Below are 26847 nucleotides of genomic sequence, written 5' to 3'. Positions count from 1 at the left end.
ATCTGCCCCTTGCCTCTCTGGCAGTGCTGGCTGACCCACCAGGTTACATGAGCCACAGCCGAGTGTTAGTATAATCTGCCCCTTGCCTCTCTGGCAGTGCTGGCTGACTCACCAGATTACATGAGCCACAGCCGAGTGTTAGTATAATCTGCCCCTTGCCTCTCTGGCAGTGCTGGTTGACCCACCAGTTTACATGAGCCACAGCCGAGTGTTAGTATAATCTGCCCCTTGCCTCTCTGGCAGTGCTGGCTAACCCACCATCTGCCCCTTGCGCCTCTGGCAGTGCTGGCTAACCCACCAGTTTACGTGAGCTACAGCCGAGTGTTAGTATAATCTGCCCCTTGCCTCTCTGGCAGTGCTGGCTGACCCACCAGGTTCCATGAGCCACAGCAGAGTGTTAGTATAATCTGCCCCTTGCCTCTCTGGCAGTGCTGGCTGACCTACCAGTTTACATGAGCCACAGCCGAGTGTTAGTATAATCTGCCTCTTGCCTCTCTGGCAGTGCTGGCTGACCCACCAGGTTACATGAGCCACAGCCGAGTATTAGTATAATCTGCCCCTTGCCTCTCTGGCAGTGCTGGCTGACCCACCAGGTTACATGAGCCACAGCCGAGTGTTAGTATAATCTGCCCCTTGCCTCTCTGGCAGTGCTGGCTGACCCACCAGTTTACATGAGCCACAGCCGGGTGTTAGTATAATCTGCCCCTTGCCTCTCTGGCAGTGCTGGCTGACCCACCAGTTTACATGAGCCACAGCCGAGTGTTAGTATAATCTGCCCCTTGGCTCTCTGGCAGTGCTGGCTGACCCACCAGTTTACATGAGCCACAGCCGAGTGTTAGTATAATCTGCCCCTTGCCTCTCTGGCAGTACTGGCTGACCCACCAGGTTACATGAGCCACAGCCGAGTGTTAGTATAATCTGCCCCTTGCCTCTCTGGCAGTGCTGGCTGACCCACCAGTTTACATGAGCCACAGCCGAGTGTTAGTATAATCTGCCCCTTGCCTCTCTGGCAGTGCTGGCTGACCCACCAGGTTACATGAGCCACAGACGAGTGTTAGTATAATCTGCCCCTTGCCTCTCTGGCAGTGTTGGCTGACCCACCAGGTTACATGAGCCACAGCCGAGTGTTAGTATAATCTGCCCCTTGCCTCTCTGGCAGTGCTGGCTGACCCACCAGGTTTCATGAGCCACAGCCGAGTGTTAGTATAATCTGCCCCTTGCCTCTCTGGCAGTGCTGGCTGACCCACCAGTTTACATGAGCCACAGCCGAGTGTTAGTATAATCTGCCCCTTGCCTCTCTGGCAGTGCTGGCTGACCCACCAGTTTACATGAGCCACAGCCGAGTGTTAGTATAATCTGCCCCTTGCCTCTCTGGCAGTGCTGGCTGACCCACCAGGTTTCATGAGCCACAGCCGAGTGTTAGTATAATCTGCCCCTTGCCTCTCTGGCAGTGCTGGCTGACCCACCAGTTTACATGAGCCACAGCCGAGTGTTAGTATAATCTGCCCCTTGCCTCTCTGGCAGTGCTGGCTGACCCACCAGTTTACATGAGCCACAGCCGAGTGTTAGTATAATCCGCCCCTTGCCTCTCTGGCAGTGCTGGCTGACCCACCAGCTTACATGAGCCACAGCCGAGTGTTAGTATAATCCGCCCCTTGCCTCTCTGGCAGTGCTGGCTGACCCACCAGTTTAAATGAACCACAGCAGAGACGCTCGTCAGTCGCCAGCTTAAGCTAATGTTTGATATTAGTGAGGGCATCTCTAGTGAGGCCTACTATTCTTGGGAGTTGGGATCTTGTCTTACCCCTGTCACAACAACTCACATATTTTGATATTGCATGTAATGCCAAGCGTACTATGATCTCCTAAAATTCTGCTCGTTCATCCTTGTACTCTTTGAGATGCAGAATATTTCAATGAAGACATCAAAGGACTTACTTTGGCCACCATCACTGGCTTTTGCCTCTAGTATGCTAACACGGTATATTTTGGCCTACCTAGTTACATCCAAAGGGTTCATTCATGCTCAGCCTTCTCTGTCTAGTTTCCGCTGCCATTTAAGAAGCATATTATTTTTAACTAATTATGTAGCATACCCTTTATGGTCACTTACATGTGTTCACCCTTAAGCAGACTTGCCATTAACCTCCTACAACAAACACATTTGAAAATATTTCCCCTTGTGCATTCCTAGATTTAGGAAATCCTGTTTGGGGGCTGTAGCTACTCAGTCGAGGCCCCCAATCTCTGGAATCAACTGCCCTTTCAACCTGTGGACACTGACCTCCTTGATAATTAGGGAAGGACTAAAACCCGACAGTTCACTACCTCCTAAGTGTTGTGAGGCTATTTAGCAGTATGTGCCCTAGCGCCAAGAAACCATTTGGTAGTGGAGTTAAAACCTAGCACAACCACCACACCACTCCATGAATTTTCATATGTAAAACTATCTTACAAAGCAGCGAGTGAAACGTGCAGTGTTTATATGTGCATTGAGTTTTAGGGACGTTCCCTTGCATCAGTGAGTGTGCACATAATGTGTTTGGGAAACACATTTTTAAGAAAACAACCAGAGTGCTAATGATGGTTACCATGAGTAAAACATCTGGGTAGTGTTGTTTACTCTCAGGCAAAAATAAACAAGCATTGGCAAACCAAGTAGGTCTGGATTACATTGTGAGTTCTGATTCAAACATTAAAACATACTTCTTCAGACAAAGCAAAAATGATTGCTTTCTGTGTAGAATGCATTTGTGAGATGAAAACATTTATGTGTGAGGATTCAGTGCACTTTTGAGGATTAAAAAGTTCCCCAGTGAAAAGCAAGCACTCAACAAGCAGAACCAAACACACAATAGTATAAAGTGCGAGCGAATTATTCATCTAGTTGGATCCAAAACTCAATTTATGTACTCTCTAAAGAACTGTAGTGAAAAAGACAAGTACTTTGTAATAATGGCAGTGACAACGACTGGACAAATTGGTAATACCAACTGGTAAACCAAGATGATATTTGTGCGGATTAAGCCATAGCTGGAGATCTCCCACGTATCTAAATCAGGAGGGAGGAAGCTGGTGTCATAGAATTCGTCCAAGCATTACATTGGGGAAAATATTCTTGCTAGGAAAAAAATATTGTTTTAATTATTATTGTAGAAATACCCATCAGAAACATCATCTAAAAATTTTAATTCTATTATTTATTAGTTTCTATATGGTTTTGGTTTGTATTTTTGGGGATATCGGGCCCACTTGGCTGAGGCAAAGTGTTCCTAGCAGGTCTGGGGGAGTGCAATCCAGAAGGGCAATCCTTGCAGGAAGTCCAGACTACAAATATTTTTAGCTAAATTGGTGAAAGGAGCACTGGTTTAGTTCTCTGGTAAGAGGGCGCTTGGTGTGCCTGGAAATCTTTCATTAGACAGAACTGTGGCAGTGCTTTTGGAAAGAATCTTAAACTGCGATCTGTCTTTGGCAGCATTTTGACCGCTTTTCCTGACACTCTAATGGAGCCAGTCAGGGTGGCATGGGGTAAGCCTACATCCACCAGTGGTTAACAGGCCGGTGATTTTCGGTCTACTTATCCCTCTTCCGAAAGTTCTTCTGCTCCGAAGAGATCCCTGGAGCATTCCAAGCAAGGAGCCTAAAATTAGAGGCAGTGGACAAGGTGTGTTTTCTGCTGGGAGTCTGACTCTGATATGCTTGCTAGCCAGTTGTACCCACATGCTTTGGAGATCTCCAATATAATGGTGCCACGTCTGCCAGACCACCAGTAGGTCACTTTTTCTGAGGTGGTCTGAAAACGTCAGGCTACCACCAGACACATCCTCGGAGAAATCCAGGACATGGTGGAATCAGTGCCCAGGGCCAGGGGCTCTTCAGTAGTCATGAGGCGGCACGCCTGGCTGCACTCACTAGCTACTCAGCTGATGTACCAGCCAGCCTAATGGACAGGCAATTTGCAGGCTCTTGACTAGGCCTTCGAAAAATGTAAGATAAAGAGAGTGAACAATTCCTCTGCCCAACGTCTCTAGCCCAAGACTTGCACAGGCAATACAGAACATTTCAGGGATGATCGAAAACACTCACTTTTTATGAGTAGGAGCCATCTCAGGTTGTCCAACGGCTTAACCAATCAGGGGATACAGAGGATATGGCAAACCCAAAGTCAGACAGGTCCAATACCCCTCTTCGTCATCCTTCCCACTCCACCTCATAAACTGGTAGTTTAGCTTTAAGGGATCATGTGCAGCCTGTTGGGGGGGAAGGGAGTTAACATTTCTGCTGCCCAGAAAGCCATTACAGTGGACCAGTGGCTATTATAATTTCTCCATCCTTTTGAACAGCACCTCGTCAGAGGTCCACAATCACTCTCCACTAGAGGTGCAGGCACTTCGTAGAAAGGGGCAGGGCAGTTGGTCCTACGGCAGGAAATTGGGCAGGGATAATATTCATGGTATGCCATGGTTTCCAAGAACTTCGGGCTACAGATTATCCTGGACCTCAGTTTCTTTAACTTTTACCTGTCCACAGGGAAGTTCTAGCTGCTGTCCTGACTTGTGCTTTTGGCACTGGAAGCTAAATACTGGATGGTGTCCCTTAACTTGCAGGATGCATACTTTTACCTTCGGATCCTGCGGTCGCACAGGAGGTACTTGCAGTTTGTAGTAGGCTGCTGCTACTGACATTTTGTGATCCTCTCATTTGGACTAACATCAGCACCCATGGTCTTCACCAAGGTGGTAATGGTGGTGGTTGTGGAACACATTAGAAGATTGGGGATCTTTGTATTTCCATACCTAGATGTCTTGATGCTCAATGCAGGCTCGCTACAGCAGGTGTCAGAGCACCTGAACACCACCGCGTTTCTGCTATTGGGCTTTTCCATCAGTTGCACCTGGATCCCTCTGATTATTACTTGGTAAAAGGGCAGTATTTGACAGAAAATCCCGGGGTGGGAGGGTGCCTCAACAGAGGGCCTGGAACATTCAGATTATGATGGTTTTGGAAAGAGCTAGAGTTCCAAACCGGACACTTCTTTGCCTTCTAGGTCTACTGGTTTCCTAATCCCACTGGTCACTCTTGCATGCTGGCACCTGAAGGCTTTCTGGTAGTGTCTTCATCTACAGTGGTTCAAGCATGTGGGCAATCTTACGCCCCATCTTCAGGATTCACATGGACGCTGCATCTGTCAGCTTGCTAGGCCCTCCACGAAGTCAGATTACACCAGATGGTGAAAGTTTTGTTTTCCAATGTGCGAACATACACAATTACACTCTACATCACATCACTGTTGCTGCTGTTACGATTCCATTCTAAATGTAAAAGGAAGTAGAACATCTTTGTACAGTAGCAAACCTTAGGGTAATGAGCAGACAATTTAATTTGGCAGGAAACTACCTGATCGCAACATGCAGAAACTGAGTCAAATCAGTTGCCCCAGGCAGCAATGAACCTCAACTAAATGAAAGGCAGAAATTAATATCAATTGTCGCAGTACATTATTTTAGCTGCCCAAACTAATATATCAGTATGTGATTGCGGCAGGTGGAGTAATGGGGCAGATGACACATTTTGTTGCGGCCTTAATAGGACCCATTTGCAATGCCCAAGTTAATTTAAGGAACCTGGAGTTCCTGAGTTAACAAATATGTGTTCTCCCATTATGAAATCTTGGGATGTTCCCCCAGGGTCTTAGGCCTACTGAAAGGCAAAGTCTAGGGCGAATGGGGATTGCTGGGTGAATTGAATATGTAATCTAATAACATTCACAAAGTGGGAAGGGGTCCCTATTTGAAGTAGGTGGTGATATGGGAATGTTTTGCGACCGCATTCACGGTCTCAAAACATGAATGCATACCGCTAGGATTCGCTATTTGGAAGGGATGCCCTAAACACGCCCCTTCCAAGTAGCGCATCGCAAACCCATTTTGTGATTTGGTAACAGGTTACCGAATCGCAAAATTGGGTTTGCTGCATCAGAAATGCCTTTTTTGTGACAGCAAAATCGCAAATCTTCAAATCGGCCCTAAGATCGGCCCTAAGAGTGGAAATTGGAGGTACATGGGCTGAAATCAAGAAAGCCAACACAACAATTTATTGAATTGAACGTTAAAGGTATTTAGCTTTTGCTCTCTGGTTATTTCCTTTCTTGCACAATGCATGACACTGGTTCAAATCCGTGTATTATCATGTACATCTGTGTTGCGACTTTTTAAGTCGCAACACAGCCAGACCTATCAGCTTTGCCAGTGCGTGGTTAAGTTGCATAACCGAAATCTTCTAAGACTACAGGTTAAAGCTGTGGTCCCACGGTTGTGTTATGTGTATTTGTAATATATAAATACAATGGTTCTGTCGGGAATTTCTAATTTCTTTTAGAAAGTTCAAAAAATATTAATTACATGTAACAGATATCGGATAAATGAGGAAAAAAAGCACACACCAATAAAAAGTTTGCAATTTGGTAATTTAAGGGAATAAAGTATTATGGGCTGTCGTAATACATGAGTTCAAAAGAGCAAAATATTGGTGACTTGTGGTGATAAAGTGACATGTGATGATAAATAGTATATACAATATATATATATATATCAAATGCGGTAAAAGTGAATAAGTAGAATAGAAAGGTACATTATTTCTTGATATGTCTTTATGGTTTTTGACATATGCTACAAGATCCTATGTGAATTAATCTGTGATCAGAAGCATTGTGTAGACATATAAGGGTGCATCGTCGTTTCGACCCCGTGTACTGCGCAAAATATAATAAGCGTCACAGCGGGTCTTCCTCAGGACAGTGCAGATGGGTATACAGCCCAAGCGCAGATTTTGGTTAATATCTGCGGGCGAGAAGGTTTTCTCAGTCAAAGTTGTAGTCCTGGCGAATCAGGAGGAGGCCTTGAAGATTTACACGATCTGTAGTTCAGCACGTCTTGTCAGCTCTCAGTCCGGTGGAATCGTATTCCACCGGACTGAGAGCTGACAAGACGTGCTGAACTACAGATCGCGTAAATGATGCGACTGGCTTAAAACCCCAAATTTATTGAAGACATCATCCTTTTACCTCAAAAATCTTCAAGGCCTCCTTGAAAAAAAAGTCCTTAATGTACAAGTATATTTCCCTGTGTGTGTCTGGGACATTTTCCAGCAGGCCTCACACTGCAGTTCGAGAGAGGAAGGAGACCCTACAAAAAAGAACAAGCCTCTTGCCACCGTGGCCCGGTGGACCATTGTTACGGATTTTCGAACAGTGGTGGCAGCCTTTGGAAACATAACAGTTCCTACACCAAAACTTTGAGGAACCGTGGCTTTGGCGTGACAAGAGCATTGCCTTTTTGCAGCAGGGCTCACACTCAGCCATACTATGAATCAGACCAAAATAGAGGTTCTGCAACAATAACTGCAGGAAAGTAAATGTCATGCAAAGTAAAAGGGTCTGTGTAGGGTTGGACTTGGAGTCTGCAGTAGGTGGGATAGAATGGCACAGGCCTCCTTGGCCACCTCAGCCGTAACAAGCTCTGATAGGTTCAAACCAATTACAAAAGTGACCTATTTCGGAAGCAATAACTTAAAAGTTAGTTCCGCTGTTTTATTATCTGTGCAGGACTGTAATAGTTTATTAGGGTTAGAGCAGCAGTAAAGACATTGGGACATTTTTTTCATGATTTCACGCAACACAATGCAGCACACCATCTAACCGTGTGAGTGAATGGGAGATGGAACGAAGGTGCCGTATATATCAAGATATGGCGCATTCCTGTTCTCTGCCTGCACTGGCGAACAAACTGCTGTCTAGCGCTAAAGCAGGCACCAGTAAACCATGGTGCAAGGGTGCCTGTATTTCAAGCAGGAGTGTTTTTGTGCAGGAAGAAAGACCTTCCTGTGCAAAAAATAATCCTCTGACCCTTTTTGCACTTTCTACTTGTGCTGCAGAATGCAGCAGATGGAGAAAGAGGAAAAAAACGAGGAGAAATAAAGATATTTCTCCTTTTTACGCCTCCCCTGGGAAAGGGTAGCATTCTAAAGTATTTCCAGGTCTACCAGTATTGGTAGCTCTGGGAATGCTTCAAAATCTATAGGTGGATACGTGGTAACACGCACGCTCCACTCACTGTACGCCTTATGGGGCAGAGTAATGCAAGGCAGTGATTTGCGCTGCTTTGCATTACACCGGATTTACCAAACCATGTTGGGCCACGCAAGGTAGCCTAACGTGGCTTGGTAAATCTCATTACAGGTTTTGCACTGCCCTGCATATGCTTGCGTGGAGGCAAGGCTGACTTAGAACCCTTGATACATATGCCCCTTCATGTATACCTAAAATGGTTGTGTCACATGACTGATATTCTTCATGTTTTGTTGGGAATTGTGCCGACATACTTCTAGTGAGATCAGGCCTGCACCTAAATTGCTCCTGGTATACTCAGATGGCCAGACTACCATGATCAGCATGTGCGTACATCGATAGGAAATTAAATGAGATGTATCCAACTTTACAGAATTTTCACCAGAGGAACTCGGTTAAAATCTTCTTTTGGTGGTACCAGGCACATTGTCTTTTCAGCTTTTTGAGCATTTCATTTTTCATCCTTATCTTGATTTGTAGTGGACAAGTTATCACACCCACCTACCGAATATCAACGCAAAACACATTAAAAGTAGATAACAAAACGGAAACAAACAATCCGCATAAATAAATAAGCACCAGAACTATGACAAACTCAAGTTGAGACCATGAGTCTTGCATAACAATTAGAAGAGCTACACAACTGGAGCACTTTGCCTATGGGGAGCTTTTAAATTCTGGATCAGTATAATAGCACAACCAACCCACTACTGGTCAGTGAAAGATCCGAGCCAAAGTGAGGTGCACAGTTCATAAATATTACAAACTATTTTCCATCAAAAACAAGGGACGGGTGAGACAGATCAGAAAATACTTTGACCATAGACAAGGGCTTGAACTTGTAACGATCTGCATTACACGTAAATACTGAGAGTTCTAGGCCCTAAGCAACTGGTACATGTGAGGATCTGTAAGGACATTTCCTGTACCAGCTGAAGCTGCTTAAGTATATCATATGGAACCTCTGCACAGTGGGTGTTTACTCACTTTATAGTGAACTAATTGTAATTGGTATTTGTAGAGTGCGTTATCACCGACTGGTTTCTAAGCGCTGTGAGAGAGCGCACCTTATGCATGTGAGGAGATGTCACTTGCTTTAGCTAGTGCCCCAGGCTTCTGAAAAAAGAACTGTTTTTAACTTTTTCCTGAACGGGAGGAGGGCACCAAAGGACAGTGGAGAGACAAATGTGTTAGCAAACAAGCACTTTAAAGCACCTGAACCTCTTAAGACAACTATTTATATGATGGATTTATTATCCCTACGCATCTCTTTCTTGTTGCAATATTACCTCAATTTAGGTCGAGTCCTTCTGGGAGGACCGCAAACATGCTTACCATGTTTGAATCCAATGGACTAGCGCTTTCCAAATACCTTTTATTTCTCTAAATTACGTTGAGTATCAGTAATGTCTTTCTTTTACATATGTAGGTAAATGCAGTATTTCTTCCCTTGCGCATCCCCAGATAAGTACTTGCAGCAGAGTCTACTCTTCTCCACAACGCTGACATAGCTGTTGTTCTGGTCAGTGGTCCCCCTCTCCCCCAAGCTTCCACAGTTCTGGGAGCAAGTTAGAAAGGCCCAAAAATGCACCTTAGCAAAAGGATAAGGAACTGTCGAAGAAGAACAGGTGGTGGAGGTTGGTCCAGAATTCAGCATTAAGTATCCAACTCTAATGAGCGAAGGAGATCTTCATGTTGGACCTTCCATGAGGGGAAAAGGAATATGGTGTCACAAAGGAGGCAGGGAGACATTGAAAACTACCATTAGACACAGATAAGCTGACAACACATGGGATGTGTCCCCTCTAGTGATAGGCTGATGTTGTCTCTGGCTGATTTGAGTCCTGAAGGAACACACAAAGAGTAAAGAACCACTATCACAGGTCCTTTTCTAATTTAGTTTCTGGTCAGGACCCAGAGATTCCTACAAGCATCATTGTCACTCCATACACAGACAACTATCCAGGGATCTCACTCATATGATCCAGTTCACATCCCCCCCAACATGAGTTAATGACCTTAATGTTCCTAGAGGATGCCTTATTTGGACCTTGAGGGTCCCCATTCAGATTCAGAATGTTTGTGTGTGGAACAGGGTGGTGAGATGGGTGGCAAGTACATAAAAACAGTTGTGTGGATGAAATGGGTCAGAATTGTTGTAGTAACCTGTGTTGTATTTATCTGGTTACTTACTCCCTAGCTGCTCAGCCAGTGTGAATGTGATGCATGGAATGTTGGTGTGAGAGTCTTGAATGGAATGTTTGGGTGCCTGGATGCTTGAGCGTGTCAGTTGGAGTAGGATTTTTGGAGACTATTCTTGAAAACAAAACTACACGTGTTTTTTTTTTTTAAAAGGACCATTAATACGACAAAGCTCTAAAAGAAAGCTACAGAAACTAAAAAGAAACCTTCTCTGTCTCTTTCAACAGACAGCCCAAACCTGCTTGTACTTCATTGGGTTAACAGCAAAACACACAAGATGATGGACGGAATTTTGCACATTGGCAAAACATTCTGTCCATCAACTGTTGTTCTTGCATTCGTCATCCCAAGTGGGAAGGGTATGCCCAGACGTGGGTCCCGTGCTCACCATGCCACTGGAATCAAGCTATCCTGGCTGAAGAGGGGTGAAACCCTTAAACCGGTCCTAGGATGCCTGTTTCCAGTCCAGGGAGGACCTGGCTTGGCAGTTCGGGCTGGACTGTTCCCATGAGGCACAGGGTCAAGAATGATTTGCATATGGCTGAGTTCAAACTGGAACGGCATGGTGAGCAAAAAAACGATGGATCTAGGCCCAGATCTCTGTACTGGGGTGAATGTATGACATTGTTCTGCATTCTGTCCATCAACTGTTGTTCCTTCATTGGGTTAAACCATTGGTAATTCCTGCTTCTATGACAGCGTGTGGGATCCACTGCACTCCACCTTCTACATTTTAACTTTTGTACACTCTACGTCTATATGGATATTGCCGTCAAGTTACAGTCATCTGTAAGCTGTGGAGTCTTATTCAATGGATTTTCACACGTTTCTGGTGTGGTCAAGTAGGGCAATGGCAGGAAACTCGAGTACATCACTAGCCCTATTTTTCTGCAAGGTTATGGTTCGTGTGTCCACAGAAAACCCATTTGGAGTATTCTACATGCAGTTTGGCCATTAACAAGTGTGTACAAGAAAGGCTTTTGCTCGACGCTTTGCACACATAGTGTCTATGTTAAGCTTTATTGGCATGGGAAATGTGGCGTCTGACCCTCTTTGCTGTATGCAGTGGCATGTTTGCCAGCTACTAGCAATAACACAATGTTTTGTTTGTCAAATTGGACTCGGTACCGGAGGCACGCAAAGTGGGTCAACAACGGCAGTTTCAACCGCTGCGGTGCATTTTCAAATGGCGGCACTAGTTGTTAATTGCATGCGCCCACTTACTTTCAGCTTTGGGGTCATGCAACGTTTCTTCAGCAACATCCTCAGGTTCCTGGAATTTTCATTTGTGACGTTCTACCCTTTCTCTGCGTCAGTACCTCTGCGCGGCAACGTTTTGCGCACGCACGCGCCTAGATCCACCCGGCACACGTAATGCATCCGTGCCGCCATCTTGTGGTTGGATGCAGTGCACAACATACGGAGTGTCCGGGAGTCTCCAGGGAGTCTTTGGTCACATTCGTGGACAGAGCCTGGCGCACTGCTGCTCCGCTCTGTGATTTGGAAAAGGAACCATTCAATAATGTGCTGCTTTGATCAGTTTCCATCATATTGCGCCTGAACATTTGCATGTGAACCTGCATATTAGAACTTGAATTTGATAAAGATTGGGCATGTTGCAGTTTCCAAGTGTACGGCTGTTCTGCTCAAGAAATGGAACTAGTTGGTAAAGCACCTGTGTCTGGGGGCCACCCTTTCCAGAAATGGAACTAGTTGGTAAAGCACCTGTGTCTGGGGGCCACCCTTTCCTAAGTTTGACTATGGGTTAGTTTACGAAACTTTGCTACATAGTTACATGCTTCTCAGTTAACTGTATCAGTATGCTGCAAGTAATTCTTGTGGGGTCCTCTAACATTTTCATCCAAGATCGACGTCATGGTTATGGATATTAGTTTGACTGCAAATCTGGTGGGAAATGTCCGAAGTCTTTATTTTAACACTAATGTATTCAGACCATGTTTTCTTGCATCTTGTTTTAATCTATTATGGCTTTTATTACAGGCTTGTTGGGGCTAACAAGACTAGAGTGTTGTCATGGTAGTACTACTTTGGTGAGAGGCCACTCACCGGCGAAGGGTCAGTTTATAGGAATGTAATACAAGAGACATAGACAGTTAGTCTTTACCTACGGGTGTAGTCCTGTTTTGCTTCACGCTTTGTTTTTGTAGTAAGTGTGTTAGTTCCATCCACGCAGTCTGTAGTGGGTTTTAGTCCCATCTACATAGTTCTAATGGGTACAAGTCCCATTGTTTTGTAGTGGGTGTTAGTCCCATCTTCCCAGTTTGTAGTGGGTTTTAGTCCCATCTACGTAGTTCTAATGGGTACAAGTCCCATTGTTTTGTAGTGGGTGTTAGTCCCATCTTCCCAGTTTGTAGTGGGTTTTAGTCCCATCTACGTAGTTCTAATAGGTACAAGTCCCATTATTTTTGTAGTGGGTGTTAGTCCCATCTACACAGTCTGTAGTAGATTTTAGTCTCATCTACGCAGTTCTAATGGGTAAAAGTCCCATGTTTTTTTTCTATTGCTTATGGGTACGTGCCCCATCTATTCAATCTTTTCGTTCGTACTAGCCTCCACACAAGGGGTTCCAATGGGTACGAGTCTCATGTGTTCTATTGTTCTGTTTACGTTCCTAAACTTCACATAGAGGTTCTAATGGGTATGAGCCCCATATATTCTGCTGTTCTGTTCAAGCTACTAACCTCTAAGTAGGGGTTCTAATTGGTATGAGTCCCATGTGTACAATTGTTTGAGTGTACTACTGTGGCCGTTCGTGGTGGTCTGCCCTTAGGCCTTTTGGGCTGCTTTGTCAGCAGTCAACCTTCTTTTCCTTCTGTCCCATCTATTTTCTTCGGTTGATGTTGGGTGTAGATGTTCCATGTTGTTTCTGGTCCATTTATTCACCTATATTTTGAAGAAAGTCAGTTCAGGTGTCCGTCACCCTTTTTATATGTTTCTTTAAAAAGATTATAGGAGGATGATGGGTGGGTAATATTTATTTTATATAAATTTATCTTTGCATCTCCTCTACATTTTTTATTTTTATTGCATGTACATATCATGTATATTTTCTCTGTATTCTCTTTCCTTTCTCTTGTACTTCGGTCTTAACCTGTTATTTTATCTTTCTATTGTTCTTACTCTTGTATACCTCTATTGTATTTTCTTCTTTTCTATGATCCTTTCACACTTTGGGTCCACTTTCTTCTCGCTTTTTCTCCACTTTTCCATTTTTCTTTTTCTTGGGGTTCCCTTTGTTTGAACCTTCCTCTTCTTGGTGGTAGCTATTTTTGTTTTGTAGAAGAAGGGAAGGTATGTAGTAACCTATGTTGTATTTATCTGGTTACTTACTCCCTAGCTGCTCGGGCAGTGTGAATGTGATGCATGGAATGTTGGTGTGAGAGTCTTGAATGGAATGTTTGGGCGTCTGGATGCTTGAGTGTGTCAGTTGGAGTATGGGCTGAGCAGCAGGCCGACTGCTCCTGGTGGGGCTGTATCACTGCATCTCTACAACTCAACTACTTGTAACTACAACCAATAAATCTACATGAAACTACATCCTGGTTGTGAACTTCATCACTACATTTGTTCACACTTGATGTCCTCTCTACATCTATTGAAACTGAAGGTATCTTTATTTGACTAAATCAGTATTCGTTCTTCTGCATCAGGATGTAAAGGGGTGATTTTTAAGGCTATCCGCATAGTAGCTAAGCCATAATCTCCTGAGGGAAATCACAGGAATAATAAAAATCAATCTGGTAATTCATCAGTGAACATAGAAGTTGCAAATCCATTTGGTCTGGCAGTTAGCGGAGTCTTTATAGTGGATCTGGCTCCACAGGTAGGGTGAGTACAGTGTGAAGGCAAATATTCATTTATACCGGGAACACTGTCTAACCATGCTTAAACTATATCTCACGCCACCAAAGACACTCCTCAGGGATGCAATCTCTTACATAGCCATGGATAGCTTGACCTCACGAAATTTCACTGGATATTGACCCAACACCTTCCCTTTTTTGCAGTCACTGTCAGAACACATATGTGCTCTGTTTTAATTTGGTTCTAGGCTCATCTCTGCTCTTTTGATATGGGAATATGCACATACCTGTAGCTGGATCCAGGCCCAGAGGGATTTGGCAGCTACCATGGTGGTGGTGCTATGCGTTTGGCCTAAGCCAGCGATTTGGCAAATGCTCTTTAACTAGATGCTGCACAAGGCCCCCTGAAGAAGCCTGATTTATCTGGGGTACCAGAAACTATGAGGTCTTTGACCTCCTCTCAGTTCTTCCCCCTACTTGAAGGAATTGACACACAGTGTTAGACGGTCTCCTAGACTTTACTTTATCCCGTTACATCTGCTAGTCCTGGTCCAGGGTCAAAACCAGGAAGCAAGGGCCTATGCAAATGACAGTGATACCCACTTCATTTTTTGGACTATTGGCTGTATATTCATCTGTCTACTCTGATGGCATCATATAATCTAGGAAAAAAGATTCTAAAGTAGATCAAGCCAGCTGTTACCTACAAATTAATACTCAGATTGTCCTAATTTAGATCCCTTTATCAAAACAGGCTTTACAGCTGGGTTGCCTTGTCTAGACATGTTTTCCTCCCAATGCTGCAGTGCTTATTACGGGTCTAATCCAGTCCTCAATTTGGGACTGGACATTCCATGTATGACTTGGTTACCACAGCTCTGTACATCTTATCCCTAATTCTCTCATGCTCTCACTATTAGCGGGAAAATATTATACTACATTTAGCGCTCGGAATCTGCTTGGTCTCCAGCTTTATCAAACCTTTATGGCTCTAAGCTCTGCAAATCAGTTCCTGCTTTCTATTCCCCAAACAGGAACAGTTCAATTTTCGTCTGCAGCATCCAAATTGTAGAAACTGCTCTGTACCTTCATTAAGTTCATGAAAGCCATTAAAACCTGGCTGTTTAACTAGTAACCCTCTTGCCACCCTTTTAGTTGTTATGTCACATTCTTAATGCCTACACGCTCTGCAAGTTTATGCTTTACAAATGCCTATAAGATAACATTCACAGCAAGTGTAGAGGGGCAGTGTTTTATTTGTTGTTACTATACCAAATACCAATTGCTTGTATTCCATGTCTTTGTCTCCAGGTTGGATTTTAGGGACAAATACCACGCCTAATTTGTCTGGAACTGAGCTTTTCCAAATTCACTTGTTGGCCTCCTCTTAGTTATCAGCTGTTTCACGCTCTCAGGCTGCCTAGATTTACAGCCTCTTGCAAACACTGGGTTGACTGTGTCAAATAATTATTTATGGGCCTTCATGTTCCTTCTTGTGAACTTTTACAAACTATTTACTTCCGTAAGTGCCCAATCACCAACAATATGAAGGGTCGATAGTGGCGATGTGAACCTGTAGCTAATTAATATTTAGGTTACCCATAGTCTTGATCATTTCTGGAATGTGACCAGAATCCCTCTCCATTTATTTCCTGGGAGTTGCCTTTGTTGGTAAGTGCTTTGCAATCACCTTCATTTCATAGCATCATGATATTGTTTTTTAACAGTGTCTTCCCAGATCATTTGTCAGAGGGGTAGGGAAATACATTAAGGAGCCAACAAATCTGCACTTTAGCGATTCTACCTATTTTTTTCCATTTTGCTTTCTCTCAATGGATTAACAAACCTTCTGTGACTACCCTGCTGAAATAGGGTTTTGTCAGGTAGTCTCTACTGAGGCGTTTGAAGCGGAGATTGTACATTCAGTGTTGTTTTAAAATCTTGCTTGAGCGTAGGATGACCTAAGACTTTCTCTTCTACCATATCCTTAGCATTTGTAGTTGATTTCAACATTGTATAACTTCACTCGAACAAGAATTGTAACTAATACGAAGAGCAATAAAGGGATAATACCAATTACTAACCCACAATATTAATTACAGACTCATTTTTTCTGGTAATATCCTTGTGTTTCTCCCTCACCCAGTTCACTGCCCCGGAGATCATTTGGCTGTTGATTTGGGAAGTCAACACTAGGTTTAAGGGAAATAGACAGGTGTCATCCGAGTACTCTAAGAGGCCCTTGTTTTAAGGAATACAACACTCTATAAGTCATTTTGAGTAAACTGTCAATAAGAAGAATTCCATTGATTTCCAATGGACAAAGATATCACTTGCAACTGCTATGCCTTGCAGCTATGGTGCCTCACACTTATTGTTGAATTGACTGAAGGGCTCGTTTTCTTTGTCTGCGTATCCCCAAGATGGCAGCATACATTTTTATCAAATTGTGTACTGTAAGGAACTGGACAGTGTGTATAATATGTTGTAACATATTGTATCTGTGTGTTATTATGTTCCAAAAACCTGATGACATAGTAACTGTCAAAAAATCCGAAATGAGAGGATTCACTTGCCCCCAATCCAAAGATTGAGTAATATTGTTCTCATACTGCCTTTTAATCCCAACATTCAAAACGTGGAAGTTTTAAAACTTCAGAAAAAGTAATTACTATCACGTTTCCCCTCACCAAACATAAAATGACATCTGTAAACGAATGCACGTGTCTCACAGGAAAGATATACCATCTCAATAACAATGGAAACAAGAAAGCAAGATTTGGTGCAATCCACATTACTGGGACGTAATCGGGGCAATATCTTAAACTAATGTAGAATCACGTTCCAGATGGCAAACTCTGTCGAGAAGGGTCTCAAGTACATTGCCATTATCAGTGTAAATTAAAGCATTAATATCTACCTCTGTGCTTTCAGATAACAATCCTCACAAGCACAGACAACATTACAGTACACCCCGAACATTTCGCCCCAGCCCCCACCCTAAAGCTAGGTCCTAGAGATTGAAGTTCACTGATATGGTAAAATTTAAAAGACACAATGTGCCAGATTGTTTCCCAGTGCATTCAAGACTTTGCACTGACTCTTCCCAAGTACGTTTTCTAACACTAACATTTATCGACTGAATTTTGCTATTGTATTTTCTATTCCCCAATTTAACTTTGTTTTCTCATTTTGGTGCCATGTCCTTTTAGAACACTTCACAGCAATGCAATGGAACCGCTGATAGGATTGGTGTACGTTTTTTAAATAGTATAAATCCAGTTTTTAAACTTCTTCTCTTGAACTTTTCAGTTCAAAGATTTGTGCTATACAGTGCTTGAGCTATGGCGTGACATGACTTCTCACTGGAAAACATTTTCTTAGCTGGGTTTCATTTGGCCAATATGCCATGTCAGCAAATACTTCCCATCCTTGAGTTTGAGATGAGTTTTTAGTCTAGTGCCACATGTCCAGTGTAAAATGTTACCCACTACTAACGTTGCATTATTATAAGGTGTTTGTAACAGTACCATACTTTGTATGTTTTCTTCGATGTTCATTAAGATCACCTTTACGAATGAAGCTTTTGTCACATTCAATACATTTATATGGTTTCTCCCCGGTGTGAATTCTTTGGTGTCCATTGAGATTGTCTTTCCGGTTGAATCTTTTATAACAGAAAGAGCACACATAAGGTTTCTCACCAGTGTGTGTTCTTCGGTGTGTTATGAGGTGAGTCTTTTGAAAGAAGCTTTTTTCACAGTCAGTACATGCATATGGTCTTACTCCCGTATGAGTTCTGATGTGTCTAATAAGCTCACCTTTTAAACTGTAGCTTTTTTCACACTGATTACACGCATACGGTCTCTGGATTTGTTGCGTGTTTTGGGGACAGTTAAACTGTGAATTTCTTACATTTGTGCCACATTCGTTATATGCATCAAAGTATCCTCCTTTGGGTTGTCCTTGGTCTATACTAAATTGTACTGGTTCACTCAAATCACGTTCACATTGTGGAGTATTTTCTTCTCTTAGTTGCTGGGTACTTTTAGACCACACATGGATTTTAGACTTTGTTCCCTTGTAAGAGCTATGGAGTTCTTTCCCAATGGCTTTTCTTGGACTTGCTTGACTGCCCCATCTTTTCTGGGTAGATTCGATGGAATTCCCAACTTTTCGTTGTTTGTTTATGTTTCCAGTGTCTGTTAGATTAAAGCAAAAGTCAGTTATCATCTTTCTCTTAGTAAAAACAATTACATACAGATATTTTCTTATAAATAGTTGAAACCTTATGGTCTACACATTAGGCAACATATTTAAACATTACAGGAGTACAAAAACAGCATTCTTCATATTTCTGTTTATTGATCCTATTTTAACATGCTGTAACCATTTAGGTTTTCATCTAGCCAATTCTTGTACTGAGCAAACTATTGACTTACGTCTATGCACTTGTGACATTGGAACGCCTATTTCGACTATTTTGGCGACTGCAGACCTGATTTGGAGTTTAGTGGATGGGTTACTCATTGATGGCATGATGGATATTCCATCCGTCTCATTACAAGTGCCGTAGGATACAATGCTCTTGTAAATAGGTGGACAGGATATCCATCATGTTTGTGAAGGAGTGTGTCAGCTGCTACAATCTATATCAGGCCAATAGTTTTTGAAGAATAGCTATTATGAGTTACCGAAAGCTTTGCCATGTTTTAGGTAATCATTATTATAATACACGTATCATGCGACCTTGTACACTATTCCGCAGCTGTTACCGTTTCCTTCACCTCTTTTACTTCCGCAAACCAATAATTGTGATTACATAGAAATGTATAAATATCCAGTTAAATATGGATTTAATGTTCCAACAATAGTCGTCTTACTTCTAAATCTCCACTCTACTCACAATATGGTTTTGTGCTCACATTTGCTACAGAAACTATATGACAAACAAAGTAAACTGAACGTTTTACCATTATTTCATATTTATTAATATCCATAAATATAAAATATCTTAACCTCCTTGCACAAATACCTTTTCAGCAGAAAGAAAAAAACACTCAGATATAGTAAAACAATGCACATGTACAGGTGATATTTTCCGTTTATAAACAAACCCACTGGAAATTTCAATCATTGGCAATGTCAATCATTCTAGCTATTGTAAATATAGTCTTGTGATGTTTGCAAGCTCGAGTAATGGGTATAAGAGGTAGCAATGCTTATTTGCCACATGCAGTACATCTTACACTACTGTCGCTAAAACATTTAAGTGTGATGTATATTGCAGAAGTAAGATTGGCAATTATCTTTTTACTATACAAAAGCTAAATATCGAAATGTCAGAGGCTTGTGCAATGGCAGTGCTGGATTCAAGAGGGGAAGTGAGCAGCACTGGGTCCCATAGGAATTGGACACAGCAGCACAGGTCATGTTTGGATAGCAATAGGGCAGAGCCAAACAGTGTGATGTTCATGGAGCAGTGAATGTGCAATGGAGCATGCAGCAGCACAGGAAATAGGTCAGGAGGGTATCGGAGCTGAAGACGTGGTAATGCAGGGAACATTTCATGGTCAAGGGTAGGTAGTGCTGGATCCAGAGATAAAAGCATCACAGGAGTAGTAGTGCGACATGGGAAAATGCCATGCACCTAGCAGCAGCAAAACGTGTCCTCCTAGGAGAAATGCCACAACTACTTTTGATGATGACCGGTCACCTTCGTTTTCCAGCATCTTGCTGAGGAAATAGATTTAGATATTACTTCGTAATTAGCCATAATATAGTTGTTTGCATTCCTTTGCAGTAGTGTGGTGTATCATATTTTTTGAGTGCAGTGCACGAGGAGGGAGGAATTATTTGAGGTATGCAGTTGAGCACAAGTACATTTGGAATTGAACAGTTTTGACTTTGCAGTCAGGATTAAATATTATTGGTCTCCTAGAGTTCGAAAGAGGTGAATGCCGATTGAGAAGTGGATTGACAGGAAGATTGTTCTAGTTGCTAGAGACAGAGTCACAGAGTGATGCTTAATTCATCTAGGGAACCCTTCCAGATAATCAAAACTGTAACCTCTTTAGACCGTATAGCAGCGTCAATTCCATCTTCAAGTGGTCTTTGCGATCAGATTGCACAATACTTCTTAGATAAATTTAACAACGTCTACACCTCCTTCCCTGAGAGTGACAAGACTTTTCAGCCAACAACCTTTGCCTGTACTCCTTTAGCTGCTCCAGGCAAGCTGCTTAACTTAAAACCTATTTCAGCGGCTGAAACCAATAGTCTGATGCTGAAAGTTAAGTCCAGATCTCCTCTGGACCTCGTGTCCCTGACGATCCAAGAACATGGCAGAGAAGCCATAGCCCTAGTACTTATTGAGCTGCTAAATCTGTAGTTCTGTTCGGGCCGTGCTCCCATAGAGTGGAAACATGCTTTGGTGATTCAGATTCTGAAGAAACCAACTCTAGATCCTTCGCTGCCTGAAAATCTCAGACCATTATCGCTACTGCCTTTCTTTGTAAAATTTGCTAATCAACAAATAACGCTGTTTGTGGAGGAGGAGGAGGCGGCTCTTTTCCATAAGACCCAATCTGGGTTTAGACATTCTTTCAGTACAGAATCTGCACGGCTACTCGCGTCTGAATCTATCTGCAAAATAGCAGACGACGGTCTAACGGCTGCTCTAGTCATGCTCAACTTGAGTGCCTCCGTCTCTCACTGTTTACTATTGGTCAGGCTACACCATGTAGGGGTGGGTGACACGGCATTGTGTTGGCTGGCTAATTTCCTGCAGGGTCGCACTTTCAAAGTCACCCTACAATCATTTGTTTCGACCGCTCGACAGTTGAAACAGGAGGTGCCTCAGGGCTCAGCTCTGAGCCCTACCCTCTTCAATCTGCATATTGCCCCTTTGGCGGACCTTTTGGAAAACCATGGAGTGCAGACTTTGTCTTATACGGACGACACGCAATTGATTCTTACCAGGACAACGGACAAGCAGCAGAGGATTTTAAACTTTGCCTAGCTGACTTGGCTAACTGGATGAAAAACAGCTGCCTGAGATTAAATGCCATTAAAACCAATATTTTAGTGGTGGGAAAGCAACCATCTATTTGGTCCTCGATCTGGTGGCCCAGTGAAATGAGTTCCCCACCGCCCGAACCACAAAGTTAAAAACCTTGGAGTTTGGTTTGACTCTACTCTATCATTCTCAGACCAAATCTCCACTCTTTAGTTACAGAAGAAAGCAGCTAGGTTATAGATGACTGCACTGCCTAGACATGTCACTGTGCATTAGTGAGGGTATTGCCCACCTCAGATGGCCAGCTGCCTAAAAGACCATAAAATAAGTTCACATTCACAACGGTATGAGAGGCAATACAATACACGTTTCACTGTGTTTATACAGTATTATAATTTAATTGGAGAGTCCACGCAAGGCTTGTAATTTCAAGTGTTCTTTAATCCAGAGTTCAGTACAACCACAGCCAACGCGTTCCGCCCAAACATGGGCTTCTTCAGGGCTGTTTGGAATCATACAAAGGGTAATGGTTGTAGCATTTGTGATTTAAAAAATGCGTAAAATTATTTTAAAGAAAAAGGATGAGGAAGGTGATTAAAGAAAAGGTAATGTGTTCAGTGAAGTAGTGAGAGAAACAAGGTGCACATGTGTCAGAATGTAAACTAACTGAGGACCTACTTGTAGACGTGTTAGGGGTGAAGAGTTGGGTGTAGTGACAAGGAAAGTACTAGGAAAGAGTGTCCATAAAGGGAGACCAAGGGTTCTAGTTGAGTAACCATCTATTGTGAAAAGCAAAGTTTCAGAGGGGCAGTGATGATGAAGAAAAGGATCCCATAGGAAAAAGAAGGATGAGCATAGCGAATAATGTGGCTTACCAAATATGTGTCAGCCAATGAAGCGCAGAGGCTTTCGCGGATTATTATTGAGGGGTATCTTGTAGTGAAAGTCACCTAAGAAGAGTAAGAGGCAGCGGTAAATAATCTCCTCTAGGATGGAGTTGGCGCCAAGGCATAGCTTTATTAATGTAACGCTGCGAAGCCAACTGACCTCGCCGTGCAATAGCACTGTAGTAAAATGAGGGCGGTTGCAGGCACTTAGTAATGTCTCAAATTAGATTGAATCCTGGGTAATTGGATCTGATGGAAAAAATGACAGACAATAGAAGTTTAGAGAGAAAAATGGTGAGTATTGGGATAGTATAACTGATGGCCAAACTCGTATATGGAAATCAGTGAAAAGAAAATATGAACGCTAGTTAAATAGTCAGCCTAGCCATACGTGCCTGAATGGGCTGAGTTTGCACGTGTAGGTGACCAGGAAGGAGGGTAAAGATAAGAGGAAGTACTAGAGAGTAAAAGCGGTAAGAAACGGGGAAGTGAAGAAGTCCCTGCAAGGTAAGTGGTGACTACTGTAAAGAAACGCGGTGTAAGGTTAGGCGCAGAGTGTGTAACACCAAAAACTAGAAAGTAAGAGCGGTAAGCAATGGCGAAGTGAAGAAGTCCCTGAAAGGTTCATGGCGACTTCTGTAAATAATCGCAGAGTCAGGTTAGGCGCAGGGTGTGTGATGCCAGTAAGGTATGTTGTAGCGGTAAAAGTTATAACGTTAAGGCAAGAGAGTAAAAACAATGGAGCGCTATTGTAGCGTTCAAGGTAAGTCTACAGTTGTTGGCTAAACGTAATATGAGCGTAAGCGATCTGTAAGTGTTTAAACGGAAGAACATTGTAAGCAGCAGTTGAGAGTCAAATCCAAATGCTGGCGCTAGTGTAGCGTTCCAAGTACATTAAGGCTAAATGTTTAAATAAGTTGCTATGAAGGGCACATGGTGGTCCCTGATCAGGGGAAAGAGTAATGAAAAAGAAAATTAATTGAAACAATCTATAGAATTGGGAACAGAGACAATACCCCCGAGTCTGCCGATCTAGAACTTACTTAAAGTATCGTATACGAGGTCCTTCCGTGGGGAGCCAGCTGTACCGTGGTATCAGTCGTAGTGGATCGGGTGCACGGGTGAGCAGAATACACACGTTTATGTACGCTTGTGCCGGTATTGGGTTTCCGGTTGTTTCAGGGAAAGTGAACGATCGTGGAGACTAGAGCGCAACGGCACCGTGAATACTCCATATTGGAGTAGTTCCGGTGTCCGGGTGAAATTACTATTTCCGGGTCGCGTGTGGCGAGAAACTAAAACGCAGCAACAAATAAACCCACTATGTTCAGCATATATTCAAAAGCCCTACATAGAGAAAAAGACATATGGCCAGACGAAGTTAACGTGATTTGTACAAAAGTGTCAAAGAAGATGAAAAAAAAGCACCTGTGTTAAGAAATTGAAGGGATTGAAAAAGTATATATTAAAAATGATGAGAAAAAAGTATACGACTCAGACTCCATCCAAATTATGAGGAAGAGAGCGAAAAAGGGTTAATCGATCCTTCCGTGTGTAACTGGAGCAATGCGCACAATAGTGTGCGAATAATGAAAGTATTCAAGTGTGTCCTGGGTGTGAGTAGCTAATAGTAATTGAATAGACCGAGAGAAGGGGACAGCAGAGATAAAGATAACCCAAATGTGTATTGGAAACAAAAGTTTTGTTATAGCTTTAGAAAAAAGGGTGTTGCATAATTCTTTATGACATTGAGGCGGATTACGTTTTGATCTTTGGATCTGGGAAATTTTACAAATGGAAGAATATGTTGAGTTACAGGATGGTCAGCATAAATGCAAGGTCGGTTGAGCGAGGTTCCAAGGCTTGAATTTGTTGTATGCTGACTCAAAGACTTCAGTATAGACTTATCAAAGTGGTTTTGTTTTGGCTGAGGGGAAAGGTGTTATGGAAAAGTTGGCGATGGGTGACTTTATACAGTTGGCATATTAGTGGAGGTGGAGTGGTCTGCAGCTGTAATTCTAGATTTGAGATTTCAAGGTAAATTGAGATCAAGAGTGTACCATGCTGTGTGTGTTGGGCCATTGACTATATAGGAAGGCAGGGTCCTGAATTATTCCATGAAATTGGTGACGTGTCATGTGGAATACTGCTTCAAAGAGAGAGCAGTTGGCCTTTATGAAGGTGTGGAAACTGTGCTTTCCGCTGCCAGATTAAGTAGCTGAAATGACAGGCCACATCACACAGGTGCTACCCCTACCCTTTACTAACTCATTCGGTTCTGGGACAAGTTGGGAGCGTGGATGGGGAGAACGGGTGTGGCTTGAAGTTAATCAAAAGAGGTAGTGGTGTTGTCTTCAATCCATGCCTCAGTCAGGCACGCAACGTGGCAGTTGGAATCAAGTACGAAGACAAGGGTGTCTATTATGTACCTCAGTGCTTACCAAATTTTAACAAGGCACTTTTTTCAAGCAGGCTGTGAGCTAGGGTGAGTGAAGGAGATGCTGAAATCAGCTGCAGTGCTGGGGGCTAACAAGAAATTTTCAGCATTAGGTTGGCATTGTTGACATGGTGGGAAATTATGCAATTTAGTAGGTGTAGGTTGGGGGGTTACCCTATGGGATGGAGGTGGCCGTGATTCAGAGATGTTTGGATTGCTCTATTATTTTAGATTCGGGACACTGGTCTAAATCAGGATGGTGGTGTTGTTGTCGATGTTGACAGTAAGATTTCTGAAGGTGCCACAGGAAATGGTGACAGCCTTCTTGAATGTCCAAGATCTTACTAAAGGTGCAATTTATATTGAATGTGTGCTACCAATCTTCTTGAGGTTTCCAATCGTGTAGGACACAGGGCACCCCCACACCTGAATAAAAATGTATGGGTTCCTCAACGGTAGGGTAAACTGTCAAAATGTGTAGGGGGAAGCAACTCCAATCACCCTGCGTGCCCACATTTTCCTCTATAAGGTCACAGTTGGAATGAAAGATCTGTATGCCCAGGTAACTGAATGTGTTAAATTGCCATGAGAGATGAGTAAGAGGGCAATCTTTCCTCTCTCGTTACAGAATAAGGTAAAGAGGGAACAGACAGGACTTGGACCAGTTCACTCTAAGGTCCAATACCGCCCCAAAGTCATCCAGTGGAGCCGTTAAGCCTAGGAGTGAGATGTCAACATCCCGCAAATAAATTAGGACATTGTTCGGCATATATGGAAATCACGTATGGGTGTCCTGCAAATCAATATTCCACTGGTAGGCCCTCAGGCGCAAGTTACAGGCCAATGGCTCCATGGCCAGGGCAAAGATCAAGGGGGATAGAGGGCATCCTTACCGGTTGTCATGCTGGATATCGAAAATCCCAGAAATCAGTTCCCCCGTCTTAACTCATGCCTCAAGTTGCCCATAGAGAGTGTGGAGCCACCGAAGATACCCTGGGCTAAAGTGCATCTCCCCCAAGGTGGTAAATGAGAACTTCTAATCCAAGGTATCAAAGGCCTTTGGGATCCCGGTGCCTGTGGGGTGGGTTGGGGGAGTACAGGGTGGTGGTGGGCAGTCCTTCAGCAGTAGTAGAAGCTGACTGATGTTGAGGAAAGTGCTACACCCAGGAATGAACCCATTCTGATCCGGGGGCACTAGCAAACTAATCACAGGTAGTCAATTTGCCAGAACGTTTTCAAGTATTTTGTAATCTAAGTTCAATATCGATAGTGGTCTATAAGACCAGACATCTAATGGGTCCCGTCCCAGTTGGGAAGCATAACTATAAGTGCCTCTTGGAGTAAATACGGAAGTCGACCTTTCTCTTACACCTCATTATACACCCTCAGAAACCGGCGGGAGAGCAGACCACTGTAGGCAGCATAGCATTCTGCGGGGAGTCCATCCATGCCCAGGGCCTTGTTACGAGCAATCTGCATAATATCCAAATAGATCTCTACCTGAAGATGAACATCAAGCTCCACACGTTGTAGTGGGTTCAACCAAGGACGAGGGAGTCCCCGTCAAAAGTCCACGGGAGAGCTCCCATTATACAAGGCCCGTTAATAAGCCACAAAGGCTTCGTTAATGGCTGCCTCTGTGTTAATAAAGCACCGCCATCCAACCTCATTGCACCAATCGATGAGTGTGTCTAGTCTTCATGGACCAGCCCGCTCTATCACCTTCCCCATGCAAGCGTGAAACTCCTACTTCTCCAAGCGCCTCGAGGTCTCGGTCCTCCCGTCCCAGAGTCGCTCGCCTCCGCAGCCTACAATGTTAGAACAATCTCCAGCTGTCTCGTCTCTCATTCCCTCCGGAGAGTCTGCCAGACACCCCACACAGTGGGGTGTGCATTGTCCCCTCACAAGCCTGTGGGCATCCCATTCAAAGCGGAAGTCCACTCCTCTTCTGAGATGCACTTCCAGCTGTGGCAGGTGGTTCTGGTGGTGGTAGGTCTGTCAAAGTGTGGGATAGGTATGCTGAAACTGACAAGGGCGTGCCCTGTTTAGGTCATAGCTGCTGGCTTGTCGACTATGATTTAGCTAACAGATGAGAAAATCGGTAATGCCAAGCACTCCCATCCACTCTACCTTCCCAACATGCACTTCTGCTTCATGTGTCTGACAGTGTGGGTGGGTTCTGCTTCATGCATCCAGTGGTGTGGCTGGATTCGGTAATGTGCTGGATGAGGACAAGGTTTTCTAGAAGGGGCGTAGAATTTGGGGTGGTGCGCTCTTCTAGGTGAAAGTTAAGATCTCCAAAGAGGGTAAAGGTGCCGACATTGATGAGGGGTGACACAAAGTTTGTGATGTCG

General features: G+C 43.4%; 1 protein-coding gene across 1 annotated transcript in view; it reads right to left on the bottom strand.

Moving 5' to 3' along the window:
* The window catches only part of LOC146859258 (uncharacterized), a 400212-nt gene that overhangs the window by 236213 nt on the left and 137152 nt on the right, over window positions 1-26847 (bottom strand). Inside the window, exon 19 of the mRNA XM_085647151.1 lies at window positions 17667-18353. Within this exon, the coding sequence (XP_085503277.1) occupies window positions 17667-18353 (687 nt within the window). The remainder of the gene's footprint in view (window positions 1-17666; window positions 18354-26847) is intronic.

This window comes from Triturus cristatus, chromosome 3_2 (genome assembly GCF_964204655.1).
Source record: "Triturus cristatus chromosome 3_2, aTriCri1.1, whole genome shotgun sequence".
Classification (NCBI taxonomy): Eukaryota; Metazoa; Chordata; class Amphibia; order Caudata; family Salamandridae; genus Triturus; species Triturus cristatus.
Note: the sequence above shows the minus strand (reverse complement) of the source record. Positions and strands in the feature narration are given on the sequence as shown.